General features: G+C 57.3%; 1 protein-coding gene across 2 annotated transcripts; it reads left to right on the forward strand.

The window, feature by feature from the left end:
• The first annotated feature begins 301 nt into the window (after positions 1-301).
• VARS1 (valyl-tRNA synthetase 1) lies at positions 302-13,844 on the forward strand. 2 transcript variants are annotated; one of them, XM_077904633.1, is made up of 30 exons: positions 302-457; positions 615-1,036; positions 2,055-2,189; positions 2,289-2,427; positions 2,648-2,772; positions 2,854-2,941; positions 3,100-3,200; positions 3,329-3,456; positions 6,899-7,063; positions 7,252-7,333; positions 7,839-7,958; positions 8,058-8,166; positions 8,261-8,355; positions 8,598-8,688; positions 8,944-9,068; positions 9,152-9,255; positions 9,358-9,516; positions 9,635-9,725; positions 9,818-9,923; positions 10,002-10,072; positions 10,159-10,284; positions 10,563-10,667; positions 10,749-10,817; positions 10,905-10,983; positions 11,108-11,235; positions 11,613-11,768; positions 11,911-12,117; positions 12,190-12,301; positions 12,434-12,759; positions 13,707-13,844. In XM_077904633.1, the coding sequence occupies exons 2-30, from the start codon at positions 650-652 to the stop codon at positions 13,773-13,775; spliced, it is 3,798 nt and encodes a 1,265-aa protein (XP_077760759.1). In that variant the 5' UTR covers positions 302-457; positions 615-649; the 3' UTR covers positions 13,776-13,844. The 2 variants fall into 2 exon arrangements, with proteins under 2 accessions (XP_077760759.1, XP_077760760.1); XM_077904634.1 differs by having other exon boundaries at positions 2,857-2,941.
• The last annotated feature ends 62 nt before the right edge of the window (positions 13,845-13,906 follow it).

Consider the following 13,906-nt stretch of genomic DNA (forward strand, 5'->3'; position numbering starts at 1 on the left):
AGGCCTCGGGAGGAGGCTGCGCGCCCCAGGCCCCCGCCCGCCGCTTCCCGGGCTGCCCGCTGGGCGCCGCCCTCGCTCCCTCCCTCCCTCCGCCCCTCCCGGCCCGGCCTGGCTCGAGGACCCGCGCGGGCTGCCCGCGGAGGCGCCTGACGGGAGCGGGTCCGGGGCGCTCTCCGCTCCCGCGCCCGCGCCCGCCCTCGTGCGCCCTCGTGCCGCCCCTCGGGAGCGCGGCGGGCGGCGCGGCCGCGAGGGCTGTCGGCGGGCATCGCCCCCGCGCAGGCGGAGCACGGCCGCCCGCGCCACGACCCGCGGGCCCGGAAACGCTCGTTGTCACAAAGGGGGACACGTGGGCGCGCACGGCCGGCGGCGGTGCAGGGAGCCGGGGGCGCCCCGAGAGCCGCCCACCTCGGCCCCGGCCGCAGGTGGCTGTCCGGCTCGGCGTGACCGCCTTTCTCCAGTACGTACCCGCGGATCCCGAGGGGCAGCCCCGGGCGCGCGCCGTTGTGGAGCCAGGCCCTGGGCTCCCGAGGCCGGGTGGGACCTCCGGCCCTGGGGGACCCCGCGGGGTCCCCTCTGCTCGGGTCGCTCAGCCGCCCCCGTCTCTCTGCCCCTAGGTCTCCCTCCACGTCGTTCGGACCCCGGCGTACCCATGTCCGTCCTGTACGTCTCCCCTCATCCCGACGCCTTCCCCAGCCTCCGGGCCCTCATAGCCGCGCGCTACGGGGAGGCCGGGGAGGGCCCGGGCTGGGGAGGAGCCCACCCGCGCATCTGCCTCCAGCCGCCCCCGACCAGCAGGACCCCCTGCCCCCCACCGCGTCTGCCCGCCCTGGAGCGGGGGCCCGGCGGGCTCTGGGTGTGGGGGGCCACCGCCGTGGCCCAGTTGCTGTGGCCGGCGGGCCTGGGGGGCCCCGGGGGGAGCCGGGCCGCCGTGCTGGTCCAACAGTGGGTCAGCTACGCCGACACGGAGCTGATACCGGCCGCCTGCGGAGCAACGCTGCCCGCCTTGGGACTCCGGAGCGCTGCCCAGGACCCCCAGGTGAGCGGGACGGAGGAGGGGAAATGCAGAAGAAGAAGATGAGAAGGGGTAAGGAGCCCCGGAAGGGCGCGGGCCAGGCGTGGAGAGACACTGAGCAAATCCCCGGTGGTCATCTGCAGTGATAACCTCGGCAGGTCTCTTAAATAGCCTTGGTCTTCGTCTTGGAAAGTGGAAGTTTTCCTGTTGAGGAACACGCTGAGATGAGAAGAGCTGTGCGGAGCGCCGACTGGTGCTCGGGGTTCTAGAGTCTGGGAGGAGAATCGAGGAGTGGAAGGCAGCGGAGGTGGAGGTTACTGCCTAGTGGGTTGAGGGAGGGAGGAGTGGGGGGGTGCTGGGGATGGAGGAGAAGGCAGGGAGAGCAGAGAGTGCGCTAGCAGGTTGAGGCGGTTGAGTGCAGGTTGAGGCACTTCCAGAACCATCACCTCCTTGCACAGTTTTGAGCACATGGTGGATCGTTAGTATTCTTTGAATGAATGAATGAATGAATGAATGAAAGCAATGAATCCCTGGTTTACACCCTGGCTTGCTCCCTCATGTCCTACTTACACCGCCTACCATAGAGGGCCCCTCTCTGGAATGCCTCATCTCCCTCAGCCTGATTTGTTTTTCTTCACAGCACTTACAGAGAAAAATAGGGTGATGTACTCTATATTTGCGCATTTATGGTCTCCCCCGCTGAAGTGTAAACACTGGAGTGTGAACACGAGTCAGGGTCTGCTTGTCTCCACATTCCTTAGAGAAGTGCCTGGCCTGTAGTAGGTGCTTAATAAACACCTCTGGAGGCAATAACTGTGTTGCCTCATGCAGTCTTTAACTTCTGGTGCTTAACATATTCATGTGACACATAGTAAGTGTGCAGCAGGAATCTGTTGAACAAATGGAAATATTTTTATTATGACCATTTGGCCTCAGAGGTGGTGATTTTTGGGAGCGGAAGGACTCGTGGATTGAGTGGGTTACGGGATGGGGAAATGAGGTGGGCCAAGCCTAGTCCCTTACCCCTTCCCTTTCCCCATAGGCTGCCCTGGGGGCCCTGGGCAGGGCCCTGAGCCCCTTGGAAGAGTGGCTTCGGCTGCACACCTACCTGGCTGGGGAGGCCCCCACACTGGCTGACCTGGCAGCTGTCACGGCCTTGCTCCTGCCTTTCCGTTATGTGAGTCACAGGGGCCTGGAGAAGAATGGGGACGTGCAGCTCCCATCAGACCTCACTCTAAGGTGATTAAGGATATTTTATTTCTTTTCACCGTCGCAGGTCCTGGACCCTTCTGCCCGCCGGATCTGGGGTAATGTGACTCGCTGGTTTACCACATGTGTCCAGCAGCCAGAATTCCGGGCAGTGCTGGGAGAGGTGGTTCTGTATTCAGGGGCCAGACTCCTCTCTCAACAGCCAGGTGAGGAGGGTTAGGGAGGAGAAGGGGAGGCATTCCTCTGGACCTTCTGTGGGGCTCATGTTCCTGACAGAATCGCTAGGGAAGGACCCTGAGGGTGGGGGGTGGGGGGGAGGCCAGCATGGGGAGCCCTTGGGCCGCTGGAATGGCCCGAATGAAACAGTAGTATGGTTCACAGAGGATCCCCAATGGGCTAAGCTGGCGTTTCTGTGCCTCTGTCCAGGCCCCGAGGTCCCTGCACCCCCAAAGACGGCCTCTCAACTCAAAAAGGAGGCAAAGAAACGGGAGAAGCTAGAGAAATTCCAGCAGAAGCAGAAGACACAACAGCAGCAGCCACCGCCGGCGGAGGTGAGAAGCTACGGGGAAAACTAGAAGGTTGGTGCCCCAGTGGGTGGATGACCTCCCTGCCTCTATCTTTTCCCTCCCAAGCAGAAGAAACCAAAACCAGAGAAGAGGGGAAAACGGGATCCTGGGGTCATTACATATGACCTCCCAACCCCAGCTGGGGAAAAGAAAGGTATGAGAGGCGGGAAGGGACCCCCCTCCTTAGCTGCTGCTGTCTTTGGCATTGTCCCTTCCTGCACTGCCCTTGCTTCCACTTGGCTTTGGAGGATTTGCACAGCCCCCCGGCTGCTCCCAGTCTCAGACACTGCCCCCTCCCCGTCTCTCCCCCAGATGTCAGTGGCACCATGCCCGACTCCTACAGCCCTCAGTATGTGGAAGCTGCCTGGTACCCATGGTGGGAGCAGCAGGGCTTCTTCCAGCCCGAGTATGGAGTGAGTGCTCTGCTGCCCAGGCCCAGGGGAGATATGGGAGGACAACAACAGGGCCGAAGGACACACTGCCTGGGAGGGGGCCAGGAGGTGATGTGAGGCCTTAGCACGTGCCCATCCTACCCCATCAGCGTTCCAGCGTGTCAGCGGCAAATCCCCGGGGAGTCTTCATGATGTGCATCCCACCCCCCAATGTGACAGGCTCCCTGCACCTGGGCCACGCACTCACCAATGCCATCCAGGACTCCCTGACCCGATGGTGAGCTCCTGCCCTCTTCCACCCATTCCCTCTGTCTCCTTTGCCTCTTCACTCCTCTCCTCCCTTCTGTCCCCTGACCAGCCCTCCGTCCACTTTTTTTCTTTATGGGACCTCAGCTCTGCCCCCTGGTGGTGCTCCTCCTCTCCTCACGTCCTTCCCAGATCCATCATCCATATCCTCCCCTAGTCAAGCAACCAGCACCCCTCACTAGTAGACGCTCTTGTCTCCTTTCTCTTGTTATGAAAAATAACATTATTTTGAATTAAACAAACGTAAATATACTTTTGTAAGAAATGCAAAGCTTCAGGTCTCTTTGACTATGCCCCTGTAGACCTACTCCCTTGCAAAATTTAGCCATTACTACCACTTTTATGTGTGTCATTCCAGGTCTTTTTTGTCTGTTTACTTAAAATTTGTGTATCCACAGTAGTTTATAATTTTCATTTTGGATGGGCTTTTCTTTTTTCTGTCCTTTAACATAAACGACTTAACATCAAACACGTTACTCCATGACTTTTTTTTGCACTTAGTAGTTTATTTTGGAGATGCTTCCTTGTTCTTATGCATAGACTGACTTCATTTTCTTCCTTTTTTTATTTATTTTTTACTTATTTTATTTTTTATTTATTTTTTCATTCTGTTTCATTGCTCCTTAGCGTTCAATAGTGTGGCTATACCTTAAAGGAGTCACTTTCCTATTAATGGTCATTCCTAATTGTTTTCTCTTGAAGATCTGGCTAGAATGCACATTCCTGTATGTGCTCTCTCAAGTGCAAGTGGAAGATTTCTCTGGTGTACTACCAGGAACTGAAACTGCTAGGTTGGAGGGGCATGCTTATATTAAGTTGTCTCCAAATAGCTTCAGTAATTTATACCTCCGTGAATTGCGGGTGAGGATATTCATTTCCCCATGTCCTTTCCAACCCTGGATATTATCAGTGTTTGTTTGCCAAACTGAAGGGCAAAAAAAATGATGCCTCTGTTATTTGTGATTACCTTTTCATGTTTCTTGGCCAGTCAGGTTTCTTTGTGTATGAATCGTCTGTACCTATCTTTGTTTTTCTATTGATTCTGTTTTTTTTCTTTAATTGGCTTGTGGAAGATCCTTTAATATTCTGGATATTGATGTTTTGGTTTGTTATGTATATTATAAATGTTTCTTCCTATTCTAGCACTTGTTCCTCCCCCTGACGTGTTAGCAGTGTTAACAAGTATATAAACTAATATTCCAGATGACAATTTTCTTTAAAAAAGTAATTTTTTAGGGCAGCCCAGGTGGCTCAAGCAGTTTAGCACTGCCTTTGGCCCAGGGCCTGATCCTGGAGACCCAGGATCGAGTCCCATGTCAGGCTCCTTGCATGGTGCCTGCTTCTTCCTCTGCCTGTGTCTCTGCTTCTCTCTCTCCTCTCTGTGTATTCTCAGAAATAAATAAATAAAAATCTTAAAAAAAAAAAAAAGTAATTTTTTAAAGATTTATACATTTATTTGAGAGAGAGGGAGAACAAGCAGGTGCAGGGCCAGAGGGAAAGGGAGAAGCAGGCTCCCCACTGAGCAGGGAGCCCCAGGCTCGATCTAGGACCCTGGGATCATGACCTGAGCCAAAGGCAGCCACTTAACTGACTGAGCCACCCAGGCACACCTATGACCTTTTATTGATTTTTTTTTTTTGTAGCCAACTTTATATAAATCTTAAGAAATGCTTTTAGTGAAACTTTCGTTCCTTGTGTCTTATTTCTTTAATAATACCGAGCAAATACTAGGATTCGTAAAAGATGTTTATGTCCAGTACAACTTATAAGCAACACTCCTGAGGATCTGTTATCTGCAGGAGAATGGAGTCGCTCTAGTCCCTGTCCCCAGGGAGATTTAAATGTAGCAAGGATAAACAGACCCATAAAGTAATGAATATGATATAGTTTGATGAGTTTTTGAAAGTGATGTATGGATACAGTTTTTTTTTTTTAATTTTTATTTATTTATGATAGTCACAGAGAGAGAGAGAGAGAGGCAGAGACACAGGCAGAGGGAGAAGCAGGCTCCATGCATCGGGAGCCCGACGTGGGATTCGATCCCGGGTCTCCAGGATCGCACCCTGGGCCAAAGGCAGGCGCCAAACCGCTGCGCCACCCAGGGATCCCTGGATACAGTGTTTCTATAATTTCCTCTCCACTTCTTTAATGCCCAGTTCTTCTAAAAGTTCACAGTAAAGGTCATTGGGATTTAATGCTTCATGTGCCTCATCAGCAAAGAGCTTAAGCGTCAACTGCACATACTTGAACCAATGTGTAGCAGACGAAGCCTTGCAATACTACCGTCTTCATTTCTCTAATTCATTTTCTGATTAGTTCCCTAAAACATTACTAGCTTCCAGTCATTTCTCCCCAGATGGTCTAGCACTTGCTTTTTACTTGGGGGTTTTGTTGTTTTATATTTTGATCTAGCTGGTTTGCCAGTATTATTATTATTTTTTTAATTTTTATTTATTTATGATAGTCACACAGAGAGAGAGAGAGAGAGAGGCAGAGACACAGGCAGAGGGAGAAGCAGGCTCCATGCACCGGGAGCCCGACGTGGGACTCGATCCCGGGTCTCCAGGATCGCGCCCTGGGCCAAAGGCAGGCGCCAAACCGCTGCGCCACCCAGGGATCCCGTATTATTTTTTTAAATCCATTTTATTTATTTTGGAGAGAGAGCTTAAGTGTGTGTGTGGGTCGGGGGAGGGGCAGAGAGGGAGAGAATGAATCCTCGAGCAGACTCCCTGACCCAGGGCTCCATCTCCCAACCCTGAGATCCTGACCTGAGCTGAAATCAAGAGTCAGCTGCTTGATCGGCTGAGCCTCCCAGGTGCTCTGGTTTGCCAGTGTTCTTTATCTCTGTGTCTTCTTAAAGAAGGCCTCTTCTACCTCAGAGTTACAAACCTTTTCATCTGTGGTCTTTTTTTTCTTCCTTCTTTTTTTTTTTCTTTCAAGTTTTGAAAAGTATGTCACTTTTTTTTTCTAATGTATTTCTAGTAGTGTTGAGTTCATGGATTGGACTAGAATTTTTCTTCATGAATATTGGAAAGTAGGGAACTAATTAGCTAATTGTCCCAGACAGATTTATTCAGTAGGTTGTCCTTTCCCTACTGATAGGAAATGCTACTTACAACAAATATGAATTTGCTCAGATATGTTTCCAGACACTGTTTTTGTTTTCTTAATCTGTAACTCTGTTCTTATGTCGTAACTTATTGTTTGGATGAGAGCTTCTTCTCTGTTCTTTGGTCAAATTTCCTTGGCTGTCCTTGTGCTTCTCTCCCTGACTATAATTTCAGAGCTGGGAGGATCTCTCCCCACCTCCTCTTTATTTCCTGAGTCCATTGACTCTGCACAGGAGCCCCTTCTTCCTTTGTTGTCAGGGCCAATGGCCCAGTCACCTCCAATCCTCTTGGCTCTTCCAACAGGCATCGCATGCGCGGGGAGACCACCCTGTGGAACCCTGGCTGTGACCACGCAGGCATTGCCACCCAGGTGGTGGTGGAGAAGAAACTGTGGCGTGAGCAGGGCCTGAGCCGGCACCAGCTGGGCCGAGAGGCCTTCCTCCGGGAGGTCTGGAAATGGAAAGAGGAGTGAGTGTGCAGCGCCCGGTCCCCTGCCCAGAGGGGACCCTCTGTGGCTTCTGGCCTGGGCTGCAGGGCCAGATCCTCACAGAGAGAGGGTCAGAGGGATGAGTGACCCCCATACTGCCCCGTCAGCCCTCATGTCTCCCTCCAGCCCAAGCCTGAGTGCTGATCTGGGCTTGTCTGTCCACTTCCAGGAAAGGGGACCGGATTTATCACCAGCTGAAGAAGCTTGGGAGCTCCTTGGACTGGAATCGAGCCTGTTTCACCATGGACCCTGTGAGTAGGAGGGGTCTCGGGCCTGGGGCAAGCTCCCCAGAGCCACTGACCCACGGATGAGAGTACCTGTGCTGTGGCCCTCCCCTAGGAGGGGAGCTCAGCACCCGTGGGGAACCATGGAGGGCTCAGCTGCAAATAGCACTTCTCGCCCTTTGTCGCGGCCCTTTGTTACCTACCTGGAGCTCAGACTCTTCCTGGTGGCCCATGATGGGCCTTACTCTCCTGTGGAGCCCAAACTCCCAAGATTCTCCTCATCAGCCCCTGTCCTGGCCAGGTGGCTTCCCTGCCATCCCCAGAGGCCTTAGGCTTTGTTGGGCACCTTTGCACTCTCACAGCTCTCTCTCCTCTTCAGGAAAAGTACTTACTCCCTCCGGCCCTCAGAGGGGTCTGTGTGATGGGTGGTGGGACTCCAGGCAGCCCAGGTCTCACCAGATCCTGCTGCCTTGGCAAGTCTGCCTGGATCCCTGGACATCTAGGCCTCCCTCTGACTCTCCCTGCTCCCCAGAAACTCTCAGCAGCTGTGACAGAGGCCTTTGTCCGGCTCCATGAGGAGGGAGTCATCTACCGCAGTACCCGCCTTGTCAATTGGTCCTGCACCCTCAATTCTGCCATCTCCGACATCGAGGTGTGCCCCCACCCCCACCCCCACCCCCACCCCAGGCCCTCTCCGTCGCCAGCCCCAGCCCCAGCCCCTAGGCCACCTCTTTTAATCCACACCTCACAGGTGGATAAGAAGGAGCTGACCGGTCGCACTCTGCTCTCCGTGCCTGGCTATAAGGAGAAGGTGGAGTTTGGGGTCCTTGTCTCCTTTGCCTATAAGATCCAAGGCTCAGGTAGGAGGCTAGGGGTGCCAGGGGTCCTGGGTGGGGCGGGGTAGGGGGTGAGAAGGGGCCGGAGCTGAGACCACAAGGCTGCGTGTCACTCCAGACGGTGACGAGGAGGTGGTGGTGGCAACAACTCGGATTGAAACAATGCTGGGAGACGTGGCCGTAGCTGTGCACCCCAAAGATCCTAGATACCAGGTGCGGCAGAGTGCTCCCCACAGCTGGGGAGGGGTGCTGGTTGCAGGGTGCTCCCACACTGTGCATGAGGGTGGGACGGACACTGAGCCCTGTGGCTGAGGAGAGAAAACTGGATTAGGAACTCCTCTGCAACTGCCTTCTGGCCCAGAAGATGGTTTTTGTGTTAGGGACAGTAGGGTCCCAGGTAGGAGAGAGCTGGGCCCAGGCCTTCTGGAGTGTTTGATGTCTCCCTCTGTCCCCAGCACCTGAAGGGGAGGAGTGTGATCCACCCATTCTTGTCTCGGAGCTTGCCGATCATCTTTGACGATTTTGTGGACATGGAGTTTGGCACAGGTGAGCAAGGGGCTGTCCTGGGAGAGAGAGGGAGGCCACAAGGTGCACTCCAGTCATTCATCTTCCTTCCCAAAGAAAAAGAAAACAAGCCTTTCCTGGACCAGCAGGACTTGGTCTAGGTCTCAGGGGACGGTACCAAAGAGGTGGGAGATAAGGCTGGTCAGGGAGCCACATCTTTCACCAAAACGGGGTGTGTGTAGAGAGAGGCGCTCCACTGAGTCCCTCGTGCCTCGGGCACCCCTGCGAACACCCCAGGTGCGGTGAAGATCACCCCTGCCCATGACCAGAACGACTACGAGGTCGGACGGCGGCACAGGCTGGAGGCCATCACCATCATGGACTCCCAAGGGGCCCTCATCAATGTGCCCCCGCCTTTCCTGGTAAGACTGCCGGGGCTGGGGTGGTGGCTGAGAGACCTTGGGGTGTCTGGGCCTCGCCGTGATGGAGCCTGTCTCCCACCCAGGGCCTACCCAGGTTTGAGGCCAGGAAGGCGGTGCTGGCAGCGCTGAAGGAGCAGGGGCTGTTCCGGGGTGTTGAGGACAACCCCATGGTAGTGCCGCTTTGCAAGTGAGGCTGGAGGCCTGGGTGGGTGGCGGGGGTGGGGTGGGGGTGGATGGAACAGCTCCTTGGGGGCTCGCCACCTGATGTCCCCACCCACGTGTCCTGCAGCCGGTCCAAGGATGTGGTAGAGCCTCTGCTGCGGCCGCAGTGGTACGTGCGCTGTGGGGAGATGGCCCAGGCCGCCAGTGCCGCTGTGACGCGGGGAGACCTCCGCATCCTGCCCGAGGCCCATCAGCGGACTTGGCACACCTGGATGGACAACATCCGGTGCGTCAGGCCCTTCCACGTGGGGTGGGTGTTGGCCGAAAGGCTGTCCGGGGCACACCTCCTCACCCCCCACCCCCCACACCCCTTGACTCACGGCCCCCTCCCCCACCACTTGTAGGGACTGGTGCATCTCCCGGCAGCTGTGGTGGGGTCACCGCATCCCAGCCTACTTTGTCACAGTCAGCGACCCGGCTGTGCCCCCGGGGGAGGTGAGAACCAGGCCAGAGCTAGACCCTCGCCAGTGGGAGGGGTCAGGGCTGAGGCAGAGGGCCCCCCTTGGCACTCACTCCACCTGTGGCAGGACCCCGACGAGCGGTACTGGGTGAGCGGGCGCAGCAAGGCTGAGGCCCGGGAGAAGGCAGCCAAGGAGTTTGGAGTGTCGTCTGACAAGATCAGTCTCCAGCAAGGCAAGGGCGGGCTCGGGGTGGAGGGCAGCGCTGAGGCGTCCCTACCCGCTCTGACCTCTGACCCCTGGCCTCCCTCAGATGAGGACGTACTGGACACCTGGTTCTCCTCTGGCCTCTTCCCCTTCTCCATCTTTGGCTGGCCCAACCAAGTATGTTCCTGAAGGCCCAGCCTGGGATGGGGTGGGGGTCGGGGGGGGGGGGCTTGGCCCCCTGTCACGCCCTGCTCTGCCCCCAGTCAGAAGATCTGAGTGTGTTCTACCCGGGGACGCTGCTGGAGACGGGCCATGACATCCTTTTCTTCTGGGTGGCCAGGATGGTCATGCTTGGCCTGAAGCTCACCGGCAAGCTGCCCTTCAGAGAGGTGTGAAGACTGCCGAACCCGCCCCACAGTCCCTCCCATCCCGTGCCACAGCTGCAGCCGTGGGTGGGCCTCAGCCAGGGGCTCCTCACAGTGATTCTGTGCCCTGGCTTTGCAGAGGAGGGAGTGCCTCTGATGCCCACAAAGGTGCTGAGTGCGCTGGTAGGGACCCCGAAGCCCCGAGGTTCAGAATGGGGCCGACTAGATGCAGGCCCTGGGCAGGCACTGGGTCTGGGTGAGGGCATACATTGTCACGGGCCCTCCCTGCTCTTCCTCGCCAGGTCTACCTTCATGCCATCGTGCGAGATGCCCACGGCCGAAAGATGAGCAAGTCTTTAGGCAATGTTATCGACCCCCTGGACGTCATCCATGGAGTCTCCCTGCAGGTGGGGCCGCGCTCTGGGCCAGGCCTGGCAGGGCTATGGGGCTGTGGCCACGACTCCTGACCACTCCCACCTCCTCCTCAGGGCCTCCATGACCAGTTACTGAACAGCAACCTGGACCCCAGTGAGGTGGAGAAGGCTAAAGATGGCCAGGTACTGAGGCTGGGCTCTGGGACTAGAGGGTGGGCCGAGGAGGGTGCGGCCACCTCACGACGCCCCCCCGTTGACTCCTTCCTACAGAAGGCAGACTTTCCGGCAGGCATTCCCGAGTGTGGCACCGACGCCCTCCGGTTTGGACTCTGTGCCTACACGTCCCAGGGTATGGCCTCCAAAACCTCTCATCCAAGTCCTTCCTCCTTCCCTGAGGCCCACCCTTGTCCTTCTACACCCTGGGCACGTGCCAGGAGGGAGATGGGGAGGACTCACCCTTCACTCCCACCCAGGTCGTGACATTAACCTGGATGTGAACCGGATATTGGGGTACCGCCACTTCTGCAACAAGCTCTGGAACGCCACCAAGTTTGCCCTCCGGGGCCTGGGGAAGGGTTTTGTGCCCTCAGCCACCTCTGAGGTGAGGGCCTGGTAGGCGGCGAGGTGGGCAGCACCCGCCCAGGCAGCCACAAGCATGGCCAGTGCTGTGTCAGGATCCTGACCACTGAGTCAGGTGGCCCAGGCCCTGCTTTGGAGGATCCTTCATGTAACTGAAGGGACAGATGGACACAGGTACAGACAGTTACAGTGTAAGCCTGGGGCATTGGGGTCCTCCCTCAAGGAGATGGGGGGGTGCTGTCCTTTCTTTTTCATGTACTTGGCACATGGTGGCTTCAGACCTGGCAGGTTCCTGGGATGTAGAGCTGCCCATGGTTCCTGCCCACCCCCGCCATGGGCTTTTGCCTCCCTGCCCCAGGCGTATGGTACCTCCCAGCTGATAGGCTCTTTCTTCCCAAGCCTGGAGGCCACGAGAGCCTGGTGGACCGCTGGATCCGCAGCCGGCTGACTGAGGCGGTGAGGCTTAGCAACCAAGGCTTCCAGGCCTACGATTTCCCAGCTGTCACCACTGCCCAGTACAGCTTCTGGCTCTATGAGCTCTGTGATGTCTACCTGGTGAGAAGCAGGGTGGGTGTGGGGCGGCACAGCCCTGAGCCTCACTTTGCCAGTGGTTGGCACTGAGACCAGAGCCAGCCTCACAGGCACAGTGGGGGCTGGAGGTAGACGTCCCTGAGGCCTATGTTTCCCGGTCCCCTAGGAGTGCCTGAAGCCCGTGCTGAATGGGATGGACCACGTGGTAGCCGAGTGTGCTCGCCAGACCCTCTACACCTGCCTGGATGTTGGCCTGCGGCTGCTGTCACCCTTCATGCCCTTTGTGACAGAGGAGCTGTTCCAGAGGCTGCCCCGGCGGACACTACAAGCACCCCCTAGTCTCTGTGTTACCCCCTATCCGGAGCCCTCAGAGGTAAGGGGTATGGCTGGGAGGGGGCCTCTGGCCTGCACCCCCAGCCTCCCTCACCACTCCTCCACCCTGCAGTGCTCCTGGAAGGACCCTGAGGCGGAAGCTGCCATGGAACTGGCCCTAAGTATCACACGAGCCGTGCGCTCCCTGCGTGCGGACTACAACCTGACCCGGATCAGGCCTGACTGTGAGCCTCGTATCCTCACGCCTGCCTTTTGCCCCTGTCCCCTCAGCCCACTCTGGGACCATGGTCCTGTGCGGTTGCCTCATGTCCTGTCTCCTTGGGGCCAGATCTCTCACCTTCCTCCCTTCCCCACAGGTTTCCTGGAAGTGGCTGATGAAGCCACAGGCATTCTGGCATCGGCAGTGTCGGCCTACGTGCAGGCGCTGGCCAGCGCGGGTGTGGTGGCTGTCCTGGCCCTGGGGGCTCCTGCACCACAGGGCTGTGCTGTGGCCCTGGCATCTGACCGTTGCTCCGTCCACCTGCAGCTGCAGGGCCTGGTGGACCCGGCCCGGGAACTGGGCAAGCTGCAGGCCAAGCGCAGCGAGGCACAGCGGCAGGCACAGCGTCTGCGGGAGCGCCGCGCTGCCTCAGGCTACCCTGTCAAGGTGCCCCTTGAAGTCCAGGAGGCCGACAGAGCCAAGGTATGTGGTGTGGGCGGGCACCCCTTCTCCATTTCCCACACCATGTGCTCCCTCCATCGTCAGACCCCGTCCCGTGGCTGCACTCCACCCAGCCCTGGGCAGTGACCAGGGAGCAGATAGCCCGGACCTCCTGAACCGGTGGGGTCCGTGTAATCCCTCCTCTTACACAAGGAACAGCTAGGAGCCAGGGCACAGCCCAGGGTCACACCCGCAACGTGAGGACGGAGGCAGACCTAGAATAGGTATCCTGCCTCCCCGCCAGAGCCCTTGCTCCCCATCCCACATGCCAGGGGCTGGTCTGGGGCCCAGTACAATCGGGAAGCCCAGCGGGCTCACCTGGGATCTCCAGGGAGGAGCAGTGGGGTGAACCACATGGACACAGAGAGAAACGAATGGAGGCTGAGTGGTGAAGCCGTAGTGGCTGAGCAGAGCTCTGTCTATCCATTCGCCTGGAAGCCCGCTCAGGGCAGTGGGTATGGCCATTGCCATTTTACAGACGAAAACCCAGTGCCTGCGTAGGAGCCTGCGTCCCTAACTCCTGTGTCCTACTGTCCACCTGGGGGTGGGGGCTACTGGCTGGGGCACAAGGCCTCTGAGGCCCCTTTGTGTTTGGGGACTGAACACTGGCAGAAGGCCAGACCTGAGAGGCCAATGATGCTGGGAGGGAGGGCAGGTGCTGATGGGGGAGGCTGATGAGAATGAGTGGGGGATGGGCTGGCCATGCTCTCTCAGTCCCCAGAATACTCACTGTATATGGCCCTCACCCATCTTTCCAACCTGGACCCCCCTGCCATCGTGGGCATTGTGGGTCACTTGTGTGACTCTGGGCTGTGCCCCCATTCCTTTTTTTTTTTTTCTTTTTGTGTGCCCCCATTCCTGACATTTGTCTCCTCTCTTGGGCCTGGGTCCTCATCACCCACCACCCCTTCTCCTTGTCCAACCGGCAGCTCCAACAGATAGAAGCAGAGCTCAAGAAGGTGGATGAGGCCATTGCGCTATTCCAGAAGATGCTGTGATACACCCGACTCCTCATGACCCCCAGTGTCCACCATGGGGTGGCAGCAATAAAATATTTTGCCGCAAAACCCATGTCTTGTCTTGTGTGATTGGGGCTGGGTGCCTGCACCCCCAAGGGCCGCAGGCTAGG

The sequence above is a fragment of the Canis aureus genome, chromosome 7 (assembly GCF_053574225.1).
Source record: "Canis aureus isolate CA01 chromosome 7, VMU_Caureus_v.1.0, whole genome shotgun sequence".
Classification (NCBI taxonomy): Eukaryota; Metazoa; Chordata; class Mammalia; order Carnivora; family Canidae; genus Canis; species Canis aureus.